Source organism: Trachurus trachurus, assembly GCF_905171665.1.
Source record: "Trachurus trachurus genome assembly, chromosome: 4".
NCBI classification, from domain to species: Eukaryota; Metazoa; Chordata; class Actinopteri; order Carangiformes; family Carangidae; genus Trachurus; species Trachurus trachurus.
Genome location: NC_139898.1, coordinates 16,975,023 through 16,998,985, shown reverse-complemented (window position 1 = coordinate 16,998,985; position 23,963 = coordinate 16,975,023). Strand labels below are relative to the sequence as shown.

Here is a 23,963-nt window from a genome sequence, read left to right as displayed (position 1 = left end):
AATAAAGTAATAGAAAGATACTTGTGCTATCTTCTATTGCTGGTGCATTATGGGTCGCTCATTCTTGCTTTTGTGCAAGTGCGGGTGTGCGCTTGTTGAGCAGCTAACTGCAGATTAACGCTCGTTGCAGATTAGGGCTTAAACCCCTTACACTTTAATTATAACTGTATGTATTTACGTGCATCAAGGTCTTCACTTGGCCCCGGCTATAAACATCTGTCACCGTCCCATTGTGCCAAGTGTGTTTGTGTATTTGTGTTTTATGCAGTAAAACAAAGAGAAAATTAGTTGAATATATTTTTTCCTCCTTGGAGAATTCCCCTTTTTATTTTACGGGAAACGCCAGGATGAAATTTTTCACCCCTCAGCAGTTCTATTTAAATTTGGTTCAGTTGTGCCAGCTCTTCTCTAGGCTCTACATCATTGCGAGAGACAGACACAGTGTCCGCAGTACATCACAGGTTGCGATGCGACTCGCAGACAGACAGCATTGTTGTCCACGCTGGTGGCGATTTGCATCTGTGCTCTGTGATCCATCCAGAGGGAATAGAAAGCTCTAATCCAATCAGCAGGTCCCTGAAGTGCTGCCCCTGAGAGAAAGAGAGAGAGAAACACAACAATAGGATCACTATGCGCTGGGCCCAGCCAGAGAGGGAAGACGGGAAAAAAAGAGACGCAGGAGGAGAGGGGAACGAGAAGGAGGGATTGAAAAGGAAAAAGGGATCAAGATTGAAGAGAAGACTGAACGGGAAAGAGAGCGGGAAAAGGTGGATGTGGTAATGAAAGGAGGGAGATGAGGGAGGTGTTCTTTGGAGGTCAGATGAAACAGGGGAGGAAGGATTGGTTAAAAGTACAGGAAGGACATGGAAGTAACCACAACAGGAAGGTGCACAAGAGGATCTGCTCTTATAAGGGCAAAGGTGGAAAGACTAATGATTAATTTCACCATAACAGTTTCAGTAATTTAGAAGTATTTCCACCTCGGTGACATTTTACAGCATGGAAGCAAATGTCAGTGAGTCTGCTGGCTTTTAATCTGCCTCCGAACATCTGAAGCCGTTGTAGTTGGCTGAACAGCTGCTCTTGTTCGTAGAGTGGAGGCAACAGTTTGACCATTTATCATCATTATGAGGCGCAAAGGCAGCAGTCTGAGCAGTGATTAAGAAGTGAATCTCCTGTTGATGATGCCTGTCATATATTGTGTCTTATTATACCTGTGCAGTCACACACACACACACACACACACACACACACACATTTGCCCTGTCCCTGTCTCCAATCCAACAGTTCTGACAAGAGTTATATCTTTACCACTGACACCTTGACCCCAAGTATGATTTTTACGGTTCAAAGGACAAACGTGCATGTGCATGTGCACATGCCCATATACTCACTCATACGTGCACGCAAGAGATTTTCTGGTCCTCTCTCTATTGTCCCTGAGCTGTTGCACGTCATGGTCACAAAGCCTCCATTGCCGACTAATTTAAACAAGTTTAAAAAGGAGATGAAATAGCAAAATAAAACATAATTTATGGCATCAATTTTTAAGATACCACAATAAAAACAACAACATAAAAGTTTTTTATTATAAAAAAAAATATTAACACAATTAAACCTGGGGCCTCAGACATCTAGAGGGCTAAAAGGTCCAATCCTTATCATTAGCGTCTACATACGTTGATTAATCACAATTTTATAACTCTTGAAATACAGTATTCTTTCTGACAGCTCCTCCGTCCTCTATCTTGTGGCACCAAATATTTTTTTAATTCCTACTGTGCTCATTGTTCTTAATTCAAAATTGTATCAAATTTCCTTTTTCTGGTCATTAACAGAGAAAGATGATTGATCCATCAGAGCCGAACTGTAAGGATGCCGTCTTGAGTTAAGTTAGTCTATTTGGAAAAAGCATGAACACTACAGAGTCATTAACAGGAGGTTTTTCTTTCCTTCCCTTTCTGCTGAAACTGCACAAATATAACAAACTGCACTGTTGTGTTTTTTCTTCTTCTGGGATTTGTTGACAACAGGAAAAATGTGAAATAACACCAGCCCAGTTCTTTTAGAGCGAGACCGTCTAGTTACTGAATGAGCGTCAGGTTGAGTTGCATGTTTCAGATATGGAAGCAGCTTCTTCACCTCAATGAGTTGAGTCTTATTAGCTTCAGCTTGGTCAGATCTGGAACTCACCTGCAAGTTGAAAGGTTTGATTTGCAGGTCACGTGTTCCTCAAATCAATATCTCATCATCTCATGATCCCCCTTCGGTACAATGAAAACATGGTACCCTTTGTCCACAGCTCACACGTCGGAGGTAATTGGTATTCCAGCAGCTGACATTTTCCTGTTGACTCTTGGAAGTATGATCAAAGTGATTTGCATATATATGTTTTATTCCTGATGCTATACTTAGAGCCTGCACTCTCCAGAACACTTTATTTTTCCCCCAGTCACCGGCCTGTTGAGTTAAAGACTTGTTATTGTTCTTTCAGGACAACGAAGGACAGACGGCACTACATTATGGTAAGGAGGCCTCTCTTATTCAGTCCAAAATGTTATACACTGGCTTTGAAAGAACAATTTATATTCAGCTTTCTTCCTATAAACACTCCTCAGCCACACGTATGTTTAAAATTTGTCCTTCTTCCCCCCTCACTCTTTCTTTCCCCCCTCTTTACTTTCTACAGTTGGTTTTAACCCAGTTACTGTCATTACTCTCTGTTGATGAGTGTTGTGTCTTTGTGTGTCCTTTGGTATGTATGTGTGCACGTGCCTAGTTTTGTTCTGTTCTGCGCCTGTGTGTCTGTGTGTGTATGTGTGTGTAATAATCGCCCGGCCTCCCAGAGGAAATCAGCAGTGGTCCTCAGACTCCCCTGACCCTCTCATGCCCCAACACACGTGTCCCTGAGGGGCGGTTCCCCCGTCCTCTGAGCTTCTGTGTGTGTACATGTGTGTACATGTATGTATGTGTATGTGTGTGTGTGTGTGTGTGTGTGGATAGCTGCACCATCTGTCCCCCAGCTTGGTGGCATTGAAGTGGGTATGTTGCATCACCCACTACCAGAGATCCACACACACACACTCAGCAGAGGAAGCCCCGTGGATGAGGCATAAAAAGATGACTAATAAACATAAGCGATGAACTCCAAGAGACAAATAGCAGAGAATGAAAATTCATTCCCACCTCTCTTTGCACAGGGCCACAGTGGCTGGCAAGTGATTAATTGAGGGTTTACTGCTCACCATAAATTGTTCTCCTCCTCTACGGCTCCCCTGAGGGCCAGGCACTTTTTACAGCTCAAGGCCCAGGCGAGACACCCGCCGCCACGTGCACCCACACACACACACACACACACACACACACACACACACACACACACACACACACACACACACACACACACACACACACACACACATACTCTGGCTAAATAAAACACTGTTTAGATCAACAAGAGGAGGACTGCAAGCATGGCTGGAAAAATAAGCCAAGCTTTGTTAGCCTGATTTGGCTGAAAGATAAGTGATTCTTCGACTCCTCCACACCTCGTACTATTCATTCATAGACACAAATCAAACATATGCACACACACGCACACGCTACACACATGCATTCCGATGTATCATCATACACACACACACACACACATGCACGCACACACCCCTGCCACGCAGCCCGCCAGCCACCCCTGGGCTAGAGGTTAAAAGGCCCGGCTGTCAATCACTGCGGCTGCTGACATCAGCGATCGTGGCGCAGCATGGCGAGTCTGCTCTTTAAAAAGAGCGAGCGAGTGACACCGACAGAGGAGAGCACTCAGAGGGAGAGAGGAGAGGGGGGGGAGGGGGGTGGGGTGCCAGAGGGGCGAAAGGTGCATCAGGAACGTAGAGACCCACTAACTGGGTTAAGAAAGTGCAAGCCCCCCCACCACCACCACCTCCTTTATCTCCCCATATACAGAGAGAGAGAGAAGACCCTTTTAGCAGGGCACAAATTGCCAGTGGGGCAGAAATGAAGTGTTTGGAGGAACCACAGGTCCAGGCCAGTGTCAGTACTGGACCTGTAAATGGGCTTTTCATTAACTGAAGCACTGTACGTACTGGACTACAGTATGTAGAAAGGGAGGAGACACATTGCTGCAAACTTGGTGCACACTGTCATAACAGCCTGGAAGGAGCTCCATCAGATGGTTGATATATTTGTTTTTGGACCAACATGGTGGACCATCAGACTGACCATCCACAGAGCCATATCAAAAGCTTGGCTTAAAATGTCTGCCATTTTTCCTGTAGCCATTTAATTCCTTTTTCCTAATTTCTCTTCTCCTTGTCATTCATCTCCTTTTAACTTGTCCTTTCCCGTTGTTTCTTTTTTTCCATAGCGTCCGCTTGCGAGTTTGCCGACATCGTGGAGCTCCTGCTGAACGCTGGAGCTGACCCGTCCATCAAAGACATGGAGGGCTCCCTCCCGGAGGAGGTCACCGAATCCAGCGCCATCTCCTCTCTCCTGCGCCAGTACACCGCTCCGAAAGGCTAGGTCCCCCATACCTAACCACCCGCTGCCCCTGTCCGAGCCTCATCCCCCCTCTCCACTCATTCACCCAGCCTTTCACCCCGTCCCTCCATCATCCCCCGAAGAGACTCTGTTCGACCCCAACAGTTAGTAGACCAGGATTGAAGTTTTGTTTGATTTTGTTTCCAAATGCTTGTGGTGAGTTTGATTTCATTGGCTTAGCTTCTTGGAACTAAGGGTGTATAAACATTAAGCCCTCCCATTTGATAAGACACATGAAATGAAATGCACTGCATGTGTTTTCATCCATTAAAATACTGTATATTGACTGTATCAGCCCAGTAGGGGTGGGTGATGTGATGAGTACTGTGAGACAATAGCGCTCTGCCAGCTGGTAGAGACTTTGCTATACTGAGGTAGCTATGCCTTTAATTATCTCTTGTTGTATAAGACCTTTGCAGATGATATTGCAAATCAATGTGCATCAATGTGATGATGTATCTGGTTTTGTCAGGTATTTAAGTCACTGGAGGAACCAAAAACAGGCATTCCCATCCACATATTTTATCCATAAATGGTTTAAAGTTCCAGGAAATCCATTGTAATCACCATATTTATTGTTATCGCGATATAAAATCATGTACGGTATGGTGTAAGAGAAGATCTTCTGCATATCACCCACTCCTACTGCCCAGGCCTGGCAGACAGCCTGGCCTTTTAGTCTGGGTCAACTCTCAACAGTTTACATTACTGCAGGTTTGTTTATGATTCAGTTGAGTTACGTTCAAAGGAATGTTCTAATCATTTGACATATATCATCATTAAATTCTTCAACAAATCTGCTTCCTTTGACTTTGTGACATCTGCGGTATTTTTATCCTGTGGATTTCTTATTATTATTCATTGTCCTGGTCAAATTTCAGTTCGCTACTCCTCTTACAGCTTTGAGAGGACCCAGGCAACTTACAGAACTTAAAAAAAAATGTAAAGCCAGATCCATTCCTGCTGCCTATTGACTCCAATACAATGATTTTCTGAGACAAGTAGAAGGGACACCTGTTAACTCACAAGGCATTCCAAAATATTTACTCTAGAAACAACAAAAATACACCAACACGTTGGGGAAGTCCTCTGGACGCTCACGGTCTGCTTCAGTTTCCGATCGGAGATACCTTTTTGTCAGAATAAACCCAAATGTGAGACCAGCGCCGCGGGTGCATTTATCGCTGTGGCAACCTCTGAGCGTCAGGGCAGAGCCACAGCTGAGGCCCATTTATTAATTCGGGACTCCTCTGATATCTCTGCAGTTAATCAGCCTCTGACCCACATCTCCCACACTTCTGTTTGAAGCCTCTGTGAAACACAACCACACACTTGCAGGCGTGCACTCTTCTCTCTCACACACAGGTAACTTTTATGTGATTGCAGACACAGTCAGGATGACGTCACCTGAATGTCAGTGCTCAGACAAAGATAATTATGTGTCTGTCTGATTACCTCTGTCTGAACTCAAGGTCGTAGGTTTGATTCCCACGGTGACAGAGATGGCAGACCCAGCAGCGGCCATAGCAGTTCTCTCAGCTCTCAAAATTTCTGTGAGGGAATTTTCTAATTAACAGTTGAGATGCATCATACATATAACATTCACAGTTTTACTTCCCTCTATACTTTATATATGATCTCCCACAAGAAATGAGCCTAACAATACATTAAACACAGATGAAAAGTCAAATGATGAGAAATTCTTGCTGCAATTCAAAGTATATTAATTGTTCATTTATGGACTAATTAACTAATTCAGTTTCAAATGTATTGATTATTCATGATAACGTTGAATGAAATAGACTAGCATTTGTACTTCATTCAAACTGAGTCTTATGAAACACCCCCATCAAGCAGACGAGAATAATACAGACTTAACATATGAAAATAAAGGAAAACTTAAATAGGATAGGATCCAAAACTGGCCGTCCTCAAAAGTACATCAAGGAAATGAATGTGTTAAACATGGCAAAATAAAGCTGTAGAAAAAAATTCATTTCATATGATGTATCACACTTTACATATGCACACTAATAGGTTGCACCAGTGCAGTGCAGTGCCTACAGTAAGTGATAGCTGACAACTATATAGAAAATACATGATGTGTACACACAGATGATGTACATAGATCTACAGTACTAAAAACATATAAATGCATACACAAGACCTTTATTGGGATATGACTATTAACTAATATAATGTTGTTCTGATATTTAAGTTTTTGTGAATCATCTTCAACATAGTGAACTTAAAGCCCAGCTCTCTAAAACCTGTCTCTGTACTGTTATGTCATATAGGAGAGAGCTGGATGTTCCCCAAAAATAACCAACTCATGGTCCGTGTCCAAATCTGCTTTGCTCGTCCTCAAGCCCCTCTGATCAGCACATTCTCTCTGCCTCGCCTCACACGTGCACACACACACACACACACATGCGCACACGCACACACACACACAAACCAAACCAGATGAGAATACACTAAATCTGGATTCTGGTTCTTAAATCGGCTTCACCAAGATGCAAATGCACGTTTTGTACACAACAGTGGGGACAAAGCTTAATCCCTTACTGTCTAACACACTGCCTTGCTCCACGCCTGGCCTCATCCCCTAGCATTTTACTTAAAATGCTGGGAATCTGCTTTGACACAAGGCGTTAGATAACTGTCTCAACATGTCTGGTTGCAGCCTGTCAGTCACTCAGATCTATGACAGCACTATGTGGTCTACCAGGCATTGGTAGTCATCACCAGGGCCACCGCTTCAAATTCAATCTTTGTCTTGACAGCTGCTGTACAGTACTTGCAGTGAATCAAGATGCAAGTGAGCTGTGCAATACATGAGGTGAATTAAAATCTCTCCAGATCTTTTCTACATCTGTAACCATGTCTTGTTCTTCTCTCCGTCACAAATCACATAAGAGAGAGGAGGTTCGTTTTTTTTTTTTGTTTGTTTGTTCATTTTTTTTTTCCAAAAGTATTCACTTTAGTAAACTTCAGCTCTGGAGCCTTCCTCAATGAAATCTTTTGCATCTCCCTTCATGCATTTTGACTAAGAACCCCACATAAATAAGAGCAAACCTTTTGAGTATTCAACCTGAGTCTGAGACGCGATGCGCTACAATCCCGCAAAGAGACGACCAGTGACCATCTCATTGTTATGAATTCCATCCACATCCAGCCATTAGACTGTTGGTGTATCTCTAAAGCCTGTTTGGGGCCCGATGTTGTCTCCTCGTTGCTTCCTAAACCCCGTTATACTGGCTTGAGGTAAGAGAGGGTGACGGCAGTCGTGCTTCCCCCCCGGCTCGTCTGCAAGACTCTGACACTAAGCCCATTATGCTTCCATTATGGGGCTTCAATTTTCCTCTGAGCTTTTCACTTTTGACACTGCAGCTCCCTCCATCTCTAAACCGCAGACGCACACACACACACACAATTTGGTTCAGCCGTTCTGAATATTTATGCATTTTCCAGAGGTGAAAAGTAATAAACTACGTTTACTTGAGCAGTAACTTCAGTTTTCAGGTACCACTACTTTGCCTGAGTGCTTCCATTTTCTGCAACTTTATACTTTCATTGCACTATATTTCTATCAGTGTGGCTCTTTACTCACCAGCAATTCCTCACAGTGTTCCTAAGCATTGCTAAATTTCAACAAGAAACACATTAGCAAGAGGTTATACACCATATTTCAATAAATTAAATGAGCAAAAGTGAAATGAGAATATGATTTAAGAAGAAAAGCCTTACTTTTTTTTAGGAAGTTTTCTGTTTTGTTTTTTGGAGGGCACTAGTGTCTGTGCCAGTTATAGGCCTTTTTCACAGCACACAATTTTCCCCTATGACAAGTGAAAATGTCCACTGTGTTAAAAGGCTATTAATGGCTGGCCTATATAACCGGCAGAGCTGCAGCCATCCAAATTCTGAATTATGGCACATCATCATCTTCCTTTTATGTAAGTAGTCAAAGACTTAATACACATGTGGTCTCACTTATTGTGCAAAATTAGACCTTTTCTCTTGATCAACTTCGTCCCTTCGTTTGCTTTGTTCTACTTGCCATGAGGCAGCATACTTTAGTATTCTTATTGGTTAATGTGGTTTGTTGTCCTCACATACCTCACAGCTCCGTCCAACTGAACATGAGCAGAGGCCCAAACAGTCAAACAAAAACATAACACCAATGTTATATTCAGCCTAGACACTGCTGATTACACTACTGATTACAAGGCTATTTGTGCATGTATTTGTTGGTTTGATACCTATGAAAATATAAGTGAACATGTCACCGCGCAACTTTCTTGAATTATGTAGTTAGGGGATGTAATGTTTTATCACTTGTCATCTGTGTGTTCCTACGTTTACCAGAGGAGAAGAGGAAGAAATAGTGTAACATAATTACATGCAAGCAAGTATCCTATATGGGTTTGGATTTTGGAGTGTGCTGTTTTGTTTTGTGCATTTAAAAAAAAAAACATTTTGTGGTTCCAGAAACTTAAGTAAGCCCTCAGGTTTGAGAAGGCCAAATATGCTAGACGGAGGTCTACAGTAGTTGTGATGACAGGTAAACATCTCAGTCAGGTTTCTGATCATTCCCTGTATATTCAACTCACGTTACACAGTAGTTAGACAGTAGAAGAAGAAAATCTGATGGCAAATAGTGTAATCAACAAGCTGAAATAAAGGGAAAGACTGCATTGTATTGTTGCTCTTGTCTTCCATCAGTGATCAGATGGAGAGGCTTAATCCTGACGGAGTTCAGAGACCAAAGTGACTTCAATCACAGCTGCTGAAGTATCTCAGTTGGTGCAGACACCAAGGAGTCGGACACATCTGCAGACGGATGATTATGAACCTGGTTACTGTTATGATAATGTACACTGTAAAATGATATCCGTGTGTGTGTGTGTGTGTGTGTGTGTGTGTGTGTGTGTGTGTGTGTGTGTGTGTGTGTGTGTGTGTGTGTGTGTGTGTGTGTGTGTGTGTGTGTGTGTGTGTGTGTGTGTGTGTGTGTGCGGGCACCTCTTAAATAATTCCTCCACAGAGATCTCTCCTCCTCACCACTCTCATCACTCCTCTCTCCATCTTTGCCTCACCATTGTGTTGCACACTGGCTTTCTCTTCATTCAACTCTGCTCTCCTTTCTCTCTCCTGTAAAAGCAATACCGTGTCGTTGCTTTGGTCAGCTCTTAACGCAACCCTTTAACCCCCCCCCCCCCCCCCCACACACACACACACACACACACACACACACACACACTCTTCTTCCATCTTCTCTTTATACTGCAGCACCCCATCATCCCTCCCTCCACTCGCACAGTGTAGCTGGGAACCCAACAAGTAAGCAGAAATCCCTCTGCTTCTGAAACGCCTCCTACTAATATCAGAGAGACTCATTTACTGGTGTGTGTGTGTGTGTGTGTGTGTGTGTGTGTGTGTGTGTGTGTGTGTGTGTGTGTGTGTGTGTGTGTGTGTGTGTGTGTGTGTGTGTGTGTGTGTGTGTGTGTGTGTGGCTCAGCTCCCATGCTTTATGAGTGTGGGAGTGTTATCCACTGACACTAAAGACCCGAGCTTTCGGACTTCAGATAAGCCAACAAACAGTAAAGAGTCTAGTTGGCACGGCTACCTGCATCATATATTTTTACTGAAACCACCGGAGACCTACAATGGAGAACGAGGCCTTCATTACAATAAACATATTATCATCACCACAGTATTAGTCACAGTTTCTCCGGGGTCATGAACTCTCCTCCTTTGGTTACCTGTCATGTTTCTGATATGTGCACCAAGATGATTATCGAGTGGAAAAGCCCCAGTTTCACATTAAAACAGCATTGAGCTCACAACCTTGAGGGTGTCATTGAGAGGCCTCTGCTTGACTCCAGCCCCTCTTTAAGACTCACTCCGTCATCCTGCGAATCATTGTTCACTGCAGGCAGCATTGGAGTCGTTTGGGGAGAAAAATGCCCTGTCTTGATGCTGCGAGATTGACTTTCAGGCCAAAACAAATCCTATCTATTTTGCATGTTAATTTATTCCCTTTCACTTGAGATGAAAAAAAAAACTGTTTCCTTCAGGAAGTTTGTAATAAAAGCCCCGCGATCGATGATAATGGCATTTGTGCTTGTGTTTGTCATCTTCGCAAAAGCAACAGTGGTGGAGTTTCCACAGATTTATTTGTATACTAGTGCTGTAAGTGGCGTGTAAATTATCCTAACTGTCCGTGTGGCTCTTTATCTTTGTAAGGCAGTACTATTAGAGCCTATCCATTAATGCCCATAGAGCAGCCAATCAATGCTTAAATAAAAATCAGCTCAATTTGTGGCGTTTTATGCAAACGTGCAAACTCCAACCAGGCTGACTCTTTGCTTTTTGTTTTTATAATGCAACAGGAATAGCTAAAACACAAATGAATCGATAACACTTAAGTTTGGGTTAGGTTGGCCTGCTCTCAGACAAATGCTGCACGTTGCTGCATACAAATGAGTTTCATACAGATGTACACTGTGGTGTAATTTCATTATAATTCTATACATGGTTAGTCAACACCATAGTCAAGGGGAATAAATCCACTCTAACCTGTGAGGGTTTAACAATGCAGCAGTAAGAAACTAAAGCAGACACATGTGCGTGCACACACGCACACAGTTCCATATTACAAATGAAGATGCTATGGTGATGTTCTCTGTATTTATGCATTACTGTATGGGAATGTGGGCATTTCATTAACATGAGCAGCTTGGTTGGTGATCTGTGCTTCTATGGCACCAGTTTTTAAACTTGATTCAGGTATAATTCACTAGCAGTGTGACTTTAAGGATGACAATGTTGGTCAGTCGGTCAGTCCACCACTTTTGTCCAGGCTGAAATAACAAAATTTGGATGCATTGCCATGAAATGTAGTGCAGCTGTTACTCTCATGAACAATGGTAATTATGGTGATCCCTCATTTTTTCATCCAGCACCATCCTTAGCCTACAGTATATGGCTAATTGTAATTTTTCCCAATACTCTAATTAATACTAGCAAAACAAATTATGTTCCCTACAGCCTCAGCTCTACTCAATGTTTGATGCAAATTATGTTAGCATGCTTACATGCTAATCTAAGGTTGAATACCACCCTATATGCAGCACGTTAATGTTAGCATGAACAGCATTTAGCTCAAAGCACTAATGTGGCTCATAAAAGAGAGAAAAGGAAAAAAACCTAATGTAGCTCATAGAGCTGCCAAGTCCTTTTACAGATGCAATATTGTATTATAAAAAACAAATTATAATAGTAAACTAATGTAATTTACATTGAAAGAGCGTGTAGGCCATCATTAAGAACGTTTTGGGTGAGTCCAAAATGTTTCCGGTGTGTGCTTCTATTGAGAAATTCATTACAGAGGTTAAAAATCTTGGCTACTGCCTCTGCATTACCATCTTGACATATTGACATACAAGGTAACTGCCGGCATACGGACCATATTCCCTGTTTGCCTGGCCACAAAGCATATTTGCCTATATTTCACTAAGCACTCCACAATTAGTTAACAGCACATGGATTAAGGATAGATTTGAGAGTGCAGTGCTGCAATCTGCTGCTGTGTCTCTGAGAGGATCAACAGAACAGCCAGCAATGCATCTGTTTCTCCACTTTTTGTTTTTTTCTCTCCTTTTTTTCTTACTCTCTTTCTTCCCTCTCTTCATGTATCTTTCTTGTCACCCCCACCCCAGAGCGAGAGAGAAAAGCAGCATCAATCACCGTTAACTGACTGACCACTGTCTGTTGGTGGTACTAAATGGATCTCCACAATTGAATAGAGGCCTAAGTGTGTGGTAAATGCTCTCAATGGGTAAATGAATTTGCGGGTTAACTCGTTCTAAGAGCGTTTAGATAAGGCAAAATAATAAAAACACCTAAAGCAGATATTTTTCTTTTGATATATTGAAAACAAAGTTCAGCTGAAAATCTTAACTCTCACATTCATCACTGCAGGCCTGCAAGATTAAAGAGAAAAGCAGCCGAGGGTAACCCAAAGACAATTCAGCTTTATTTTCCTCATATAGATTTGACTGTACACAGTTCATACCATTACACAGAAGGCATAAATGAATAAATTCAGTGCTCTCTTTTACATCTTTTTCAAAGACACATGGCAATAATAAATAGCGCTCATGAAACAAGACGATCAACACGTTTTTCAAACTGTACAAAATTTACAACAATTAAGATGCAAACTTCTGAGGCAACACAGATTTAACAAAACTGTAGTGGTAATGCGTTTGTACAGGATTTTCACGCAACACTATCAATTACAGCCCGAAATTCACACTGTAAATATCTTGTACATACAAGGTTCCAATGAAACACTTACTGGGCATTTACTGATGTGTACAAATGCAGAATACTAGGAATAAAAGGGCAACCAGCTTGTATTTGGCGGAGGGCGTAATATATGATATATACTATATGTATACTATGAAAATGATTTAAATTCCTTGGTGCATGTTGGATAATCAGAGAGCACAGACAGCAGACCAGTAAATTGTCATGAAATGTCACAAAAAAGTAAAAAGTGGGCACTGCTTTTCAACTTTAAAACGTTTTCCCCCCAAAGTTATATTTCATGATTTATTTATTTTTTTAAATAATAAAAAAAAAATATATATATATTAGAAATGAAATACAGGTCACTAATAAGTACTCTGGAAATAATTGAGTAAAATATAAATCCCTCCTAAACACAAAGTTGTTGCCCCTTTATTCTCTCTCCTTCTGCCCCTGTACTCAGGTATCTCAGTCAAGTTGCACAGTAAGTAAAAGTATTTCATTGATACCATGTATACAGTAAATAATTACACTATAAAATATGGGCTGTACTCCACAGTAATGGTGTCACTCTGTGTTTGTTGATTTGCTTTCTAGCTCTGAAATATGACGCTCTGGTAGAAAAAGGACTTGGCAATTTCTTGTGAGACCATCTACGTAACATTTTGATTTCTTTTCACCAAACAGACAAACAAAAACAGCAGTGAAGAGAAGATTTGGGCCATGTGGTTTTTTATGCAGGTACACTGGCGCTTCAGGCGAATCGTAAACAGGGGGTGTGGTCATCTCCTGTGTCCTGTGTTGTTGATTAAGATGTGGCCTGAACTGTAAGAAAGAGATCAGCCCAGCAGACATGCCAACACTGCTGCTACAGTATCAGTGTATCAGCCCTGTAGGTTGGGGGTGGGGATGGGGCTGTGGGGGCTGTGGGGGCTCTGTGGTAATCCCTCTGACATGGAGGCCAAGCAGTGGGAGAACAGGCTGACAACACATCTGGGGTCAGTAAGTAGGATGATAGCAGGCAAAGCTGGAGCTCTGCTGGACTGAGTAGATTACCAAGAGGAGCTTGGATCAGACCGACTGAACAGAAGAACTGACACACAGAGACTCTTTCTCATTGTTCCTGCTAATACTTGATGGTGTTTAAAAAAAAAAAAAAAGTCAGATAGATGTTTTATATTCGTGTAAATCATTAAATTTGCTAAATAATATCTGCAAATGATTCTGCATGTCTTATAAATGTATATCTCCTTGTCATACATCTGTGCATTCAATAGAATAAATTAATAATTTAGATGTGTGATATATTACTAGAATCTCTTGACTGTCCTCCAACACTTAAGCTTTGATTCCTGGTGAGTCTGGAAACAGATAATTTAATACTGACAGACATCTGCTCTCAGACAGCTTTTACACAGACAAGAACAAGTCAGGCACCTATAAATATAGAAGAGAGACCTGCTGTGTAGCAAACAGTGTTCGCCCTCAGTCAAACAGAGGAGACATCGATTTCTACGGACAGACTGACGGACGAATGGACGGACAGACCACCTACTTTCTAATAACTTGTAAGCTTCAGCAATACATTAAAAAAAACATCAGCATGGTTCAAAATTCACACTTGTGCCACTGTTCTTGTAAATCTCTCTCCCAATGAAACACTGTGTTTTTGCCTTGTGCATATGTCTCTCACCTTTTTCTCTCTTTTTCCCTCTGCGTTCCTGTCCATATGTGTAGAAAAAGAGAAGGAGAGTAAAGTGCATTGCCAATGTAAAGGCTTCAATATGGCCAGACAGCAGTCCTACTCATTTCTACTTATGAATCAGAAGCATGCAGGTGCCTCCTGGGTCTCATATAGGGACTTTGATCTAGATTGTAGCCCTAGTGTTGTAGCTGTTAGACAGGGAGGGTTTATTTTGGGGGAACGAGACAACATTACCTCCCCTGTGAGCGTAATCCACTGACATACTGGATCCAGTCTCATTTTCAGAGAGTGAAAGAACAAAATGAAGTCCGGTGATAAGAAAAGTTGTATGACACAGTGTTGAGACTGAATATTCAGTGGTGTGGAGGTGTTCTTCGCTGCTTTTCTCCAGTCTACACATCTCAACCCGGCCGTTACCTCACCGTTACGACTGCTGAGAGACTAAGAGTCACACTTCTTCTCTTCCTTCTGCTCTTCACCCAACATCACAAAACATGTCAGTCTTGGAGGGTGGTAGAAAGAAATGTAAAAAGCCTTGTGAGTCTGTTTAGTCGTATCCCAACAGAGATCGTCTGACGTGTTTGTGATTCAAAACTGGGAATGGTCCATCTCGTCCAGCCATGAGGCGGGGCTGGTGGGGAAGTCGGGGTATCCCGTACTGCTGCCTGTAGAGAGGTCTGAGGTGGGGCCCCCTGCCATGGCCCTCAGGGCCTGCCCAACTCCGCCCGGACCCCCTTGCGCCACCAGACTGTCCATGCTGAAGCCCAGATTGTTGAGGAGCGGGGTGTGGCCGGGCAGAGAGGTGATGGAGGAGGGCGACTGAGGGAGACCGTAGGGGCTCCCCGCTCGGATGTCGTGGTAGGTCTGGCCTGTGGCGTCGACGGAGAAGCTGCCGTTCAGCACCGCACTGTTGGTCACGTCACCGACGCTGCCATAAAGCCCGTTGGTGTGGCCCAGATCTGACAGGACCTGGTCATCTGTGGAGGAGACACCATCACTTAGGACGAGGTGTGTAGAAACTTTGACACATCAACCGTGCTGTCAACTGCGTGAACATTATATAGTTGTTATATTTCAATACAGTTAAGTGCTTTTATGAGTGAGATTTATTGGGCCAATGTTATGTGGATTTCATGGAGGTACAGTAAGTGGACCGGGCAATGAGATATTTCATAAGCATTTCAGTTTTGCTAGTGAGAAAGGATGTGCTTTATGTTCTTTGCTAACAAAGGAGCTCTATATGTGTGCAATTACCGCAGTACAAAATATTTGTTTCCATCTCTCCCCACTCCCTCCCGTGGGTGGCTTCAATAACAACAAAGCCCCAGAGCACTTTCTCTCTAATTGACTAAAAGCCTCACATGCTTTATAGAGTTTCTGTCACCATGTTTTCATTTCTCATAAAAATGGCCTTCTTTTTAAAAGTGGCTTGAAGACTTTTATGACTACCCAAAACGGGGTTTGCGAACATTAAATAACATCGGGATGTCTAAAATGTCGTTTGCATCCCACTAAGGACCCTGTCTCTTTTCCAATAAGCTCCATCACGGCGACAAACACGGGCAGGAGGATGCGTCAGCGGCCACGGGGAGGTGTGAGGGGAATGTAAAATGAGAATGCCATTCTGGATTTGTCTGAGAATGACACCATGCATTTAGTAATGCAAGGAAACAAATGAAATGCCACAGAGACGCATTCAATTGCTGCTGCACTCTTGTCATTTAGCAGCTTGTAGGCTTCCTTAATCCCATTAGATCGACAGCATGACTGACATTTCCCTTTCAGGAATCTCACTCCTAAGCAATGACAGATATGTACTGGGTTGAAGTTATCCACGCAGCAGGTACCTCTGAAACTCAGTTCGCTGTCACTGAGTCCGGCGTCGTCAGCTGAGCTTTCCTTCTCCACTTTGGCTCCTCCTCGGCTGCGTTTGACACTTTTATAAAACTGAGTCCAGCGATGTCGACCGGCGTCCTTCTTCAGGCGCTTTTCCTTTGCTCGTCGGTTCTGAAACCAAACCTGAGGACAAATAATGGTAAATATCACTAACTGATAATCATAACAAACATTGTGATAATTCAGAACAAATACTGCTACAAGTAAGACTAATCATTATCTGAAATTTTCTTCAGTTAATTTCATATTTAGATTTTTTTTTTTGATTTATAAATCTTTTATGAAGCAAAAAATACTTTTACTTTACAGTCTAAATGAACTGATTCTCAACATAAACAAATTCATTTATTAAATCAACAGCAACGGCATAAAAAGCAACAAATTCATAGTAGGAAAACATCAAAGCAGCAGAGATGTCATTTAAAGAGACAATTGAACAAGATCGTTACATTAGAGAAAGTGATGAAACAACTTTAAGAGGTATTTCAATTGTGTCACCTTTTAAATACAATTTAATCTCTTTTGCTCTTTGTTGTTTCAAACTCAAAAAGCCCCAATAGCAAAGCCTGAAAGCTTGTTTCATAAAATCTAAACCAGCCTGATGATTGGACTGAACCAGCAGTTTGTTCTCTTCATGTCTGATGAATCAAAAAATTAAGAGATTTGGACGACGAGTCAAAAGATGAATGATTTTAAGCGAAACATGATCAGGTCATATGGGACCAAAATATTGTAAATGTTGTAAAGCTTAATTCTCTGTAGCATTAGTTGTTTTACGTAAACATGCCTACATCAGGCATCTATGATGAATGATTGTATTCTATCAAAAAGAGATACTTCAGATATTGTTGCAACAGTGTGAATAAGGACCAAACCTCTACCTGCACTACTCTCATGTCCAGCCCCGTCTCCGAGGAAAGCTGCTCTCTGACGTGGCGTGCAGGCTTCGGCGAGTTTTTGTAGGCACTTTTGAGGGTCTCCAACTGCTTAGCAGTGATGGTGGTCCTTGGTCGCTTGGTCCCCGCCTCTGAATCATCTAAAAAACACCACCAACACCACAAGTGTGTGAGTGACTTCTCCTGACATTAGTCACGTCACCTTAACAGGCACTGCCCCTCGGCCTTTGCATGGAGTATATGTGTGTTAAATTGAGTGAATGGTCATGTATGGAAGTGTATTATTGTCCTTGTGCATCTGTCCCACTCCCACAGCAGAGGACATAAATCTACTCAGTGCCAGAAGAACGGAGTTATTGGGGCTGCACCGTACAGGGGCACTGCTTAACTTTACATAATCAATCAGAGATGCATGGAAATCTCAGAAGAGAGGGAGGGAGAGACCGCACACACACACCCAGACGATAAACAACATAGATCCACAGTCGGTACTCATTTCACTCACTGCAGGTCTTTATCTGTCATGTCCTCTACTGTGATTCCACAGAGAGTTCGATGTACTCGAGTCAAGACTCATTTCAACATCAAGTCACCTCTCAAACATCTTTTTTCCTTCAGTTTATGTTATGTGTGTTTCATCATGAACAAAGGTTTACACCTGCTAATAGGACTTGTTGAAAATTAACTTCCTTTGTTTTTGCTTTCCCTGCAGACTCACCGTTTTGTTTTGCAGTTTCATAATCCACCTTGCACACCAGCCTCCCATCCTCCATGAGGTAAAACTCGTCCCCGGTGGCCAGCTGTCGGCTGCACATGATGCAGGCAAAGCAGTGCAGGTGATACACAAAGTCCTGCGCCTTCCGCACAACTTGCGTTGGCGGGATCCCCTGTTGGCATGATGCACATTTTGTTCCAAAACGCCTGCAGGAAAACACAAGGAAGAGAGCTGCCATTAGGAAATTAGATGCAAAATAGCAGCAGGGTAGACTGACATCCTTCTCCTATTTATATCCAATTTACAAGCTGACTGAGATAGTGAGACCAGCCGAGATTAAATTTTCACATGCTGGACAGGTATTTCTTCAAGTGCAGCCAAGAATGATGGCAACGTGTCTGTATTAATAGAAGCTGCAGCTGTTGTGGAGGGAAAAATCAGCACTGGAATGCATTTCTGTTAACGATAGACCTGTCTGCAGGTTGATGGATGGAGAGGATCAATGCACTGTGTGGAGTGTGTACTGTATGTGTGTGTGTTTGCATGTTTATGTGTTTGCAGATGAAGTATTGAGAGCTAAAGGAAGGAAGAGGAGGAAGAGGAAGAGGAGGAGGAGGAGGAGGAGGAGGAAGAAGAGAAGAGGAAGACGTAGGAGGAGGGGTGTTCACAGTAAACACACCCTGCGGAGGACCAATAAAACACTGACTCAGGAGAGGCTTTAAATCACGCAACCACCCACAGAAATAAAAAGAGCAAGGTGAAGCCTCCAAATCACTCCTGGGAAGTATGCACCAGTGAATCTGTGTGTGTGTGTGTGTGTGTGTGTGTGTGTGTGTGTGTGTGTGTGTGTGTGTGTGTGTGTGTGTGTGTGTGTGTGTGTGTGTGTGTGTGTGTGTGTGTGTGTGTGTGTGTGTGTGTGTGTGTGTTCTCCGGTCCCACGTGTCCCCTGCCACAGTTTGAACATGTAAACGCCCCCCTGCCGTCCCCTGGGTCAGCTAACGCAGTTACGTCTGTGTGAGACCCCAGAGCTCTTCAGGTCTCATTCAAGCTCTGAGCCTTAAAAACCCTTCAAACATGATTTAGTAAAAAGCCAGATCCGCTGTGGATAAAAGTCAAAGTCAGTTTTCTTCTGTAATGTGTAATGTGAAAGAAAGAAAGAAAGAAAGAAAGAAAGAAAGAAAGAAAGAAAGAAAGAAAGAAAGAAAGAAAGAAAGAAAGAGTTTGTAAAATTCTCTTTCACTACTTATGTCAGCAGAAGAAAACAGACGCTTTTGTAAAGACAAATTCTGAACATTATGAAAACTGTCAGCACAGCTAATATTTTGATACATCTAAAATTGATTAATGAATGAATGAATGAATGAATGAATGAATTGAACTGAGCTACAAAATGGCATCTCTTTGTAACAAAGTAGCACACAATTTGAAACAAAAATAAATAAATAGAATGAATTCATTTTAACCCAGATAATAAATCCTAAATATTATCAGCCATTTGGTTTTTAAGTTTACCTGCTGTGTTGGAGCCTTGCTGCATAAATTAAAGGAAGTTTTATTAAAAAAAAAAAAAAAAACATTTCAATGCGTCACACTCTCCATTTTAAACAACAGTAACCGGTTAGGCTATTTATAGTCAAATTAAAAAGTCCCAGAAAATAAAAATAAAAACAAAATAATAGTGGATTTAACTTGGTGGCTCATTAGCAACCTGGGAACCAGTTGCTAAGCTAACAATTTACTGTTGCTAGCATCTTCTTTCAACCCTAACAGACTATAAAACTGTAGCCTAGATATTAGGCTATTTTATATTTTTCGCTTATATCATTTTGGAATTATCAATATATAGAGATTATTTATGTTATTTGTCAATTTTCTACGAAGAACAGTCACCTTTACTTCCTGAAAGTCTAAACAGCAGTGAAAGTCAGAAATATGTGAAAATATTCGCCTGATTCCAGTGGTAGATAATTAGGCCTCTTTTTTTTCCTTTTTTATCTGTAAGACTCGCTATAGTAAACGAGAGCAGAGAAGGTAGGTACTGACTTGAAGAAGTCCTCCTTGCAGTAGACGCCTCCTGCCCGGGAGAAACACTTGTCCGCCAGTGGAGTCTGACAGTCGGCGCACTTGAGGCACTTGGAGTGCCAGTGTCTGTCCAGCACCTTCAGGATGAACTTGTCCAGGATGTGCTGGCTACAGCCCGCACACTGAGGGATCTCTGCGGGGACAGACAGCAGCACAAAGGTCACACTCACAGGTAGAAACAGGTCTGACTCCTAATGTCCACGTGTAGGCTGCTACTACAGCAAAATGTTCCGTTTTGGTCGCACCGGAGGTCATAGCACATTTCTATACATTGCACCTTCAATCGATAAACCACAGTTTTATATTCGTGTTATTATAGCTATTAAATAAATAATCAAATCTAGAGGGGGTTTTTTAAAATGTGAAATAGCCTATTTTACCACAGTTTTATTCATTTTAAAAAAGATAGTTTTTTTAATTTTATATATTTGACCCACATTGTCGTGGCGCTTTATTCCCCATTTAGCTATTTGAAATCACACAATAATCTTAGTTAAACTGTAAAAATATGTTTGTTTGTTTGTTTTTGTTGATTTTGATTGTGTCTTTGTGAAGGCATCGGTCGCTGTCCAAGGTGCTGATCTCTCACCGGGAGGGAGACAGTGTCAGCAGGTTGAAATGAGATGAAATGTTTTAGTTTTTTTGTGGTCGTTAAAAAACACAGCTGCACCAGTGACTCACATGTGCACGTGCAAAAAACAACATACAGTACCACCAAATTATGTAGCAGCTTCATGAATTTAACCCAACACCACAGTTAAGACAGCCTACATACTTAAAGTAAAAAATAAATTGTATCTAAATTGTATCAATCACCGATAACAAAATCACAGTTTAAGCTTTAATAATTTCACAAATTTCACCATTTAGTCCAATTAAATAATGACCATATATATTGCTCCTGCAGCCGCTGGTTTATTTCATAGCACTGAGGTCTGTATTTGTGTCTTAATTAAATGTCTCCGTTCCAGATGAGTGACTTCAGCAGAGTAAAAGGTTTCATACTATCATCTAAAAACACATTACATTTTTAAGTCAAACGTCCAAGATATTCGATAATGAAAAATCAATAACGAAGTAACGTGGCCAGAACAAATGTCAGAAAACACCAGTATAAATACTCCCTATCTCTCTCTCTCTCTCTCTCTACACACACACACACACACACACACACACACACACACACACACACACACACACACACACACACACACACACACACACACACACACACACACACACACACACACACACACACACCGGCCGTGAAAACATCTAAAAGTAAAGCCTATAGTGCTCGATCTCATCTGAGGATATAATCTGCAAAACAAAGCTTCCAGATTCTGCAACATGGAGGTCACAGCAGCAACGCGTTTTATAGACCAGGCTATACACACTTTCAAAAAACAAAAAAATGCATTGTGTGTAGGCTACAGATTGTGTGTAATTTTTTTTTTTTTTTTGCATAATTCCTTTGCATTGCATTGGTTTCATTTGGGGCAGCGGTAGCCTACAGAAAGATATTTAAACGGATTACTAGCTCAGTGAAAACTAATTACTGTAATATTTTCTGGATGTAGGAAAAAACAGATGCATTACAGTAAATAAAAAATAAAAATAAAAGATTTTGCAGAAAATAACAAAAAACCACAGAGCTACTGTACAGATACAAGCTGGGCTGCAGGTTCTGTTTCCCCTCAACACTGAGTCGGGTCGTATTGAGATGATAGCGGTGGAGAAATAATTGAAGGGGTCTGGATTCAACCATGAAGCTTTGGATGAACCTGAACGGGAAACAGGTTTATGTAGAGACAAGTGGTGCTGAAAGGAAAGCTGCACGATTCTTGGCAACGACGAAGCGTCTCCTCCACGGCCCAGCCCCCCCAGTGTGTGTGTGTGTGTGTGTGTGTGTGTGTGTGTGTGTGTGTGTGTGTGTGTGTGTGTGTGTGTGTGTGTGTGATGGAGAGAGAGAGAGAGTAAACCTCGTGTGTTCTCTTGCTCTTCTTCATATCTCTGTATCTGTTTCCACCACTCTCCACTCAGTCTCAACACCTCCGTCATTTCACACAGGAGAGATGTCCAGCAGCCAACAGTCTGCTTTAACGGGGGGAGGGGAGAGGAGAGGGGGGGGGGGGGGTGTTCTCTTTTTCTTTTTCTTTTTTCACAAGTGCAATTTGGCAGCCTCTCCTATTTTCAACTGTCAAATGATTTGTGTTAATTAAACGTGAAGTAAACACACTTTATATCCCAGACTAATAGCCTGCAGGTTAAGGTTTGGGTGTAATTGGCCTGAGTCAGCAGAGCACTCTTGTCCGTGATATGAAAAATGTTTTAAATAAATTCTCCGTTGCTTTTTTATATACATGGAATAATCCAGGTTTAAATCCAGGGATGAATGGTGGCGCTGCGGGGAGCTGAGTGGCAGGATCTTTATCCAATCTTTTAATCTGCTTCGATTTATAAAATTAAAGAGCATAAGCTGAACACATACAGGCTATTCTCTTTTAAACACTTTGCTGAGCAGAAACGACTCATCTCACATCATAATAACATCACCCCGTTTCATCTGCTTTTCTGTTTTCAGATCGCAAAAAAATAAAAATTATTATCATTTCTTTGAGGTTTAATATGCCAGAATCGACCATTAATATTTACATAGAAAGGACCAGTAAGTGTTTTTGCACCCAAGGAGCAGTGCAGTAATTGTCTCATGTAGTATTATCCCATTTTGTCCTGGATTATGTTTTTTGTGGAGGTGCAGCCTATTAGACTCTACTCCCATCTGTACATTTTGCTAACTCGCCTATAAATAATTAGGTCAGAGCAGAAATGTATCTGATTGTTTCTGGTTCTGGTTGCAAAATCAGATTATTAAAAAAAAAAAGGGCCTGGCACAGATTAACATGCCGGGGCGACAGATGTAAGGTAATTCTCGCCTTTGATGCTGCAAGGTTACTAAAAAGCAAAAAAAAAAAAAAAAAAAAAAAGCTACAACCTGGTCATAATTAACTTAAATAACTGAAATCAACATTTAGCCTAATGACACAAATAAACATTGTTCTTCTAATTGTCTATAAACTATAAATAGTAGCCTACCGAGGCCTTGTCTTAGAAACAAAATGAATGATAATAAAGTGCATCATAGATTGTTTGTACTCAGTGGTGAGTGTCAGTCAAAGTCAGGGTGTATTTGTCTGATGGGTGATGACAACTGCGCCTGATCTCTTGACCATGCAGCCTCCTTTACAAATTAACAGCTGCCTGGAGAAGCACGCTCTCAAACAACCAACAACCTGCAGCAAAGTTTGAGGCTGAACTGGAGAATTAAATAATAACAAATGGAAATAATGTTTTTGTTGTTATTATTATAAGGAAGGTCTGAATCACCAGAGCCATCCTCGGCAGTACAGTGACATGTTGCAGCCTTTTCTCAGGAGACAGACCTGCAAGGCTGCACAGATTCACTGTGAACGAGTTAAGTATCTTCTCTTTGCGTGTATAGTCTCTTTTTTCCCTTTTCTTTTGCACAGTGAGACATAACAGCATGACACATCATCGGCCTGTACGTGACAATCTAAAGCTGAGCGGTTCGGTCTCCTCATCCTCGGCCGACTTCACTAAACCCTTCTCCTGCAGCAGCTGCACACGCCAAACCGCGTCTCAGATTAATAATCGACAGAAACAGACCGTTTTTAAAAAATAAATGAAACATGTTCTTACGTTGCAGTGGCACTCCGAGAATCTCCGGTAAACTCTTTACAGGACTCTCTGTCGGTAGGACCGCCGCACTTTGCATCAT

The 23,963-nt window shown here is 41.8% G+C and overlaps 2 protein-coding genes across 2 annotated transcripts in view; one reads left to right on the top strand and one right to left on the bottom strand.

The window, feature by feature from the left end:
- acbd6 (acyl-CoA binding domain containing 6) overlaps window positions 1–5,340 on the top strand; it is a 29,093-nt gene extending 23,753 nt beyond the window's left edge. The window contains exons 7-8 of the mRNA XM_083970176.1: window positions 2,495–2,525; window positions 4,382–5,340. Coding sequence (XP_083826302.1) covers window positions 2,495–2,525; window positions 4,382–4,536 — 186 coding nt within the window. The 3' untranslated portion in view covers window positions 4,537–5,340. The remainder of the gene's footprint in view (window positions 1–2,494; window positions 2,526–4,381) is intronic.
- A 9,823-nt stretch (window positions 5,341–15,163) lies between these two features.
- Window positions 15,164–23,963, bottom strand: lhx4 (LIM homeobox 4; the record flags this gene model as incomplete). The annotated part of the gene is made up of 6 exons (XM_083970852.1): window positions 15,164–15,552; window positions 16,423–16,594; window positions 17,353–17,507; window positions 18,086–18,288; window positions 20,126–20,297; window positions 23,885–23,963. 6 exons carry the CDS (start codon window positions 23,961–23,963, stop codon window positions 15,164–15,166), a joined length of 1,170 nt encoding a protein of 389 aa, XP_083826978.1.